Source organism: Oryctolagus cuniculus, chromosome 1, assembly GCF_051225735.1.
Source record: "Oryctolagus cuniculus isolate XC-2025 breed Fujian yellow rabbit chromosome 1, ASM5122573v1, whole genome shotgun sequence".
Lineage (NCBI taxonomy): Eukaryota > Metazoa > Chordata > Mammalia > Lagomorpha > Leporidae > Oryctolagus > Oryctolagus cuniculus.
The window spans coordinates 167,976,398-167,982,397 of NC_142867.1; the positions used below are offsets into that span (position 1 = coordinate 167,976,398).

Consider the following 6,000-nt stretch of genomic DNA (forward strand, 5'->3'; position numbering starts at 1 on the left):
TGACCAATGGATCACTGAAGAAATTACAAATAAATGAGGCCTGAGTTGTCATGCAGTAGATTAAACCACTGCATGCAACACTGGCTTCCCATATAGACTCCTATTCTAGTCCCTACTGCTCCACTTCTTTTATTAAAAAAATTTATTTAAGGTATACAAATTTCATGTATTTATTATATACAGATTCAGGAACACATTGGTTCTTCCCATGCTATTCTCCCTCCCATTTACGCTCCCATCATTTTTCTTCCTCCCTCTCCTATTCCCATTCTTCATTTTTACAAAGATCTATTTTTAGTTTACTTTATACTCATAAGATTAACCCTATACTAAATAAAGAGTTCAACAAATAGTATGAAAAAAAAAAAAAACCACTGTTGCTCAACAGTTGAGACAAAGGCTGTTAAAAATCACCGAGTCTCAAAATGTCAATTTATCTGCGCCTTACACACAGACCCATTGTGTCTCTGCTGATGTGCCTGGAAAGCGAGTGGGTGATGGGCCAAGGGCCTGGACCCATGTCACTCATGTGGGAGCCCTGGGTAGAGTTATTGGTTCCTAGCTTCAGTCTGGCTCTACCTTGGCTATTGTGACAATTTGGGGAGTGACTCAGTGTTTGGAAGATTACATCTGTGTACTTATTTCTCTCTCTCTGGTATTCTGCCTTCAAGTAAATAAATAAATGAATATTAAACAACAAAGACTTTTGGCATAAAGTTTTACTATAGTTTATTACAATAACTTGTAGAATATTTTCTTACACATCAAGTGAAAAATTTAAACACTAGTAATGATTGCTTATATTCTAGTAATCAGTAGCATACTACAGAATTATAAGTGAAAATATCAAGAATACATGTGAAATACACATGAAAATTATGTGAAATCTATGCAGTTATCTCCATCTCAGCAATACATAAGAAGATAATATCTGGGACAACCATATTTGCAACATTCTTCAGGCAGACTCTCAGAGAACTGTCTCTTTTTTCGGGAGAAAGTATTCGATTCTGAAGCCCTGCTACCTTCCACTCCTCTTTGTATATTCTGAATAATTTTCTTAAATTCTTCAAAACTAACATTTGACTTCTTCAATGTAGGTAGGTATTGTAGATACAGCTTTGATGGCTGCTTCTCAAATAGTGTTGCCGTCAGCTCCTGTGGCAAGTTAGGAATGGATTCCAACATAGTATTTGCATTTTCTGCATCTTTCTTGATGGACGATGGCACAGTTTCTATTAAGTTAAAGAAATCGGGGGTAGGAAGAAAAATATGAATGTCAAGGAGTATCAGACAGATTGCATGTGCCTATGTAGAGAAATGGAAAGCACTGTCTCAATCTAATTGAATATTGAAACAAACAATCAGCAAGTGTCTTAATATCTGAACCATTTATTATACTTATAGATTGAAGTACTACAATCCTAGCATTCTTCTGCTTTACTCCACTTGGCTTCTGTAATCTCTCTCATCCCTTCCTTGCTTTCAATATAGTACTTTTCACTGTCTGACATAGATCTGTCAACTTTCTGAAGTTATGTTGATCATCAGAAACACTCAGTTTAACCATAACTGGATTTTTTTTCAACCTGAGTAATTTTATTGCATTGCTAGGCAACTTCTTAATTCTGAGAGTAACCTTTGAAAAGAAAATTGCTTATTTAAGTTTTCAAATCATGGTGGCAAGAATTTCTTTTTTATATGTAAAGTTCTCTTTATTTATTTGGAAGCCAGAGTTACGGGGCGGGGTGGGGGGTGGTGCACAGAGAGATCTTCCATCCACTGGTTCATTTCCCAAATGACTACAATGGCCACGTCTGACCCAGGCCAAAGTCAAGAGCCAGGAACCTCATCTGGGTCTCCTATGGGGGTGCAGAGGCCCAAGCCCTTAGGCCATCTTCAGCTTCTTTCCCAGCTGTGTTAGCATAGAGCTAGATTGGAAGTGGAGCAGCTGAGACTCAAACTGGTGCCCATGTGGGATGCCAGCATTGCAAGTGGTAGCTTTACCGGCTATGCCAGAATGCTGACCCCAAGGTAGAATTTCTAAAAGCTCTGATAGAATCAACAGGGGATATAAGTCTCTGACAGCCCTCAAATATATATGTAACAATTTCTCTCCCCAGAGTGTTTACTGAAAATCGATTTCAGTTTATATTAGAGAAATGGGTTAAATGAACACCAATCAATAGTCATAGACTTCCAGAAGAGATTAGCATTGGCTGTCACGTGTGTGTACTAATGTACTCTGTATGGTGTTTGTTCCAGTGTTGTGGATCATGCAATATGCTGGCCAGATGCAAACTTTGAAACTTGGGCTGGGATTGTGGTGCAACTAGCTAACATCTTCCTTCTTCTTTATACCCATTCATTTTAGTTAAAGTTTCATGGACTGTTTCCATGTTGCTGGTACTGCCAGGGAGAAAACATCTCCTGCTTCAAAATCTTTCTGTTGTATAAATCTCCTAACCTTACCTATCTCAATTATTTAATTTGACAGTTTTAGCCCAAGGAAATGAGAAATTCTGGTAAAGCTAAAATAGTAGTTAACAAACCTGAATCAGAGCATGCTGCTCTTCTTCATGGACAGCAAAACTGTCCTTCAGCTTGATTAATAAGGTGTTAATTTTGAAATAATGGAAGCAAAGAAGCCAGGAGATGTAAATCTAAGTGTAAATACCCAATTGCTGCTGATCAGAGAAAACCAGGCTCCTTTATCTAGGCAGAATTGTCGAAGGATAGAAGTACTCACCTGCAGCTGGTCCAGAACTCAGAAAGGGGTTTTCTGGACTCGGAGACTCTCTTTCCAAGTGGACATGGCCACAGACTTCGATCGCGGTTCTGACAAAATCATTACGGCATATCTTAACATTCTCCATCATCCATTCATACGTGACTCTTCCGGTAACTTGGCCCTGGAGGAGACAGAATCCTAGAAGGTAGAACAAGAGGTCAGGCATCCTCGGCTGGTCTCTTCTGCTCCGGGTTTCTCTGCTGTCTTTGGCAGCCGCCTGTGCTTTCGCCGACTGAAGTGGGCCTGGGTGCTTGCCCTGGGCTCCAGGATGCTGCTTCTACCTGACTCCACCAGGCTTTTATATCCCCTGGGCTACCACTGAGTTCTTGCATCACTGGTCCCAGCTCCACCTCTTACCCCACCCACCTCCACAGAATTTTCCCCCTTGGCTCAGATTCACCCTCTCCACCTTTCCTCTATTTCCCCATTCTTCTGTCCTTGCCCTTTTTGTGTTTTCTCTCTTTTCTCACCCTCAAACTATTTTGTATACCTGCGTCAGTCATCCTACGTTTGGAGACATTCCTTTATCTTAGAACAAGGTGTGGCCATTACACTAAATTACATCAACAGAACTAAAACTGACATCACCTTCTAATAACTTGGAATTTTCCAGTGTGAACATCTACCACATAACCTTCTAACTCAAGTAAGATTGTAGTTAGATTAATTATCATAATGTCTGTTAGGTCAGTCCTTAAAAGTGTATTGGGTCAATGGGTAAATTGTTGACAAGAGAAAGAAAATCGATGATGTATACTCTGACTCTTGGTAAATTATTAACATTTCCAGTAGCATCATTTTAGGTTTGCACAGTAATGTCTAAAATTTATAATTTACTTTCCTCATTGAAATTTCCTCCTACTCCTCTGGGAGATAATTTGGTTATAGTCAGTTATCTGAGTATTTTAATTTGAAATTATATTTTTTATCACCAGAGACCAGAGAGAAAAGGAGAGAGAGTGAGAGAACAAAAAAGGAAAGAAAGAGACGTGAAATCCCACAATCCTAGAAAGAATAGTTTTAATAATATGTTATAACACAAAATTATATATCATTTATTCTTCTGCTTCTTTTTTAAAAGGAATTTATTAATACATTAGATACTCAGGGCCACAGCAAATGCATGCTAATTACTACAACAATTTTCAAAATTTGGTAAAAAGTGGTTTTAACACCATTTAATTAAACTTCTAAAAACTTCAACACCATTTGAGATAATATGCTCACTAAACAATACTTCTAGTCGTACAGTAAATGTTTCAGTGCAATAGGTTTGTTGTAGGCATGGAGGGCAAGTTTTTCAAAGCCTCATACAATGAGTTGAATGCAACTCACAGAGGTAGCAAGCGTAGGCAACAAAGATGTACTATATCAAGCAAAATATATTCCACAAAGAGAATGGAAGCATCCTCTGAGAAGAGTTCAGGGCTATAAAGCCAAAAAACTGTAGGAGCCTGCCTGTGGGAAGAATTTGGAGCCCGAATTTAATTTGGATTCTTAATTTATAGCCAATTTAGAAAGGGAGGAGGGTCACTGTCAGGTAACTTGTGGCAGAAGATGGGGGTGGAGAGATGTTGTCAGGGAGGCCCAAGCTGAAAGTTTTCTGATACAATGCCTCATGTCTTTTTCAAGATGAGCTTCAGCTGCTCTCTCCTTGGATGTGGCCTGGATTGGTCTTTATCTCCTGCATGCAGGCAGGTAGTCTGTAAGCTAGCTACTTTTCAAGCTGGTATCTTTAGCAAGTAAAACAAACCATTTCAGTTCAAGCAACTAAAGCAGCTTTAGCTTTTTCTGACTCTTTCTGAATTTTCCTTTTTCTTGCTGTTTCTCCCAGACCCCAGCTGCCTCCTGCGTCAGCTTCATTTCTAAAATCATGTATTTGCTTGTGTTCATCATCTACTCAGATATCTTCAGCTTTACCAGGTAAATTGGAGAATAGGAGAAGTTAGGGTAGCTTTGAAATAAAGCAATAACAACCTCATAGTTAGTAATGCAGCTGTGGAATAGAATAATTCTAATTTCTAGATTACTGCTAATTGTTAACAGGATCAAGTCAGCATTGGCCAAATGGTAAGCATTGTGTAATTCTTCAAAAAGCATCTGACCGCAGCCAGAGGCGATGCTTTTAAATGGGTTTTCACTAAGACAAGCAGTTTGATAGAGGCTTATCACAACTGAGGTTTAAAGGTATTCTTGTGGGTACATAGTCCTCTTAAAAATAACTCATTTGTAGGGCTGTCCTCCAAATTGTTCATTGAGAAATGTAAATTTTCAAGGACAATTCATTTTTGTACTTGGCCTAGTAGGTGGTTTTATACAGTTCTCACAACTAAACAGTGAATTGGCTACTTTCCCATCCTACAGAGAGTGGTCACCTGAAAAAGAGCAGTTTCATGTCTTACAAAAGCATTTCTCTTAGAACTGCTAGCCAGTCCTGACTGGATGCAGTGGAGGCCAAGAGGTGGAACAGGTAGAAGGCCATGAACAAAGGAATTCAGTAGAAGCTATAGAACTTCAGAGGCCACCTGCCACTTGGAACAAGCCAAGAAGATTGCTCGAAGAAATGGCAATTCCAAAAAGAAGAGCAATAGCAATGGCAAGAAAGATAAGCTCATTTAAAGAGGGTCCCAGGCAAGTTTCAGTCCTTCCCACTGATTACATAGTTCCCACAGACTCTCCTCAAATCCTGCCCCACAGTCAGAGCTGGGTTCTTGAACTCCTTTTCCATAGGTACCACTACCATATTTGGCACCAGTAATATAGCATTAAACATCACTGCCTTAGCCCAGCCATCAAAACTCATTCACTGCCAACCAGCAAATGGCCATGCCTCTGTCCTCACACATGCATCAGACCTCCTCAGCTGTTCACTGAGAGCCAAGGGTCCCTAGTCCAGATGAACTGTTTCTTTACTTTGACTATCTAGTAACTACACAAGGAGAAATATGTTAGTTTCATGGAATTGCTTGTATATGAATCAACAATCCTGGCCAAGTGCAGCAGCACCTCAATTGGATACAAACTGATATTAAAGTATTTCATAATGTTGTTCAGATACTAAATAGCATGCCAATCGTGCTAGAAATGACAGAACTTTTCTCTTGCCTGTTCCCAACCAAATGGAGCCTACAGCTCTACACAGGCTTCGAAACTCTAGCTGTAGCCATTGTGGTCCTCTGCTGCGTGTCATGTACCTACTGCTCTTCCCA

General features: G+C 39.5%; 1 protein-coding gene across 1 annotated transcript; it reads right to left on the minus strand.

Annotated features, from left to right (window-relative positions):
- Positions 1-704: 704 nt before the first annotated feature.
- Positions 705-3,058, minus strand: LOC108175413 (relaxin-like protein SQ10). The gene is made up of 2 exons (XM_017341521.4): positions 2,750-3,058; positions 705-1,235 (listed from the first exon to the last, which is right to left on the minus strand). Exons 1-2 carry the CDS (start codon positions 2,955-2,957, stop codon positions 907-909), a joined length of 537 nt encoding a protein of 178 aa, XP_017197010.4. The 5' UTR covers positions 2,958-3,058; the 3' UTR covers positions 705-906.
- Positions 3,059-6,000: the final 2,942 nt, after the last annotated feature.

Coding starts and splice junctions, on each gene's coding strand:
- LOC108175413 (XM_017341521.4), bottom strand. CDS start 2,957: ATGCCTGACCTCTTGTTCTACCTTCTAGGATTCTGTCTCCTCCAGGGC. Junction 1,236..2,749: donor GAGTTCTGGACCAGCTGCAG/GTGAGTACTTCT, acceptor TTAACTTAATAG/AAACTGTGCCATCGTCCATC.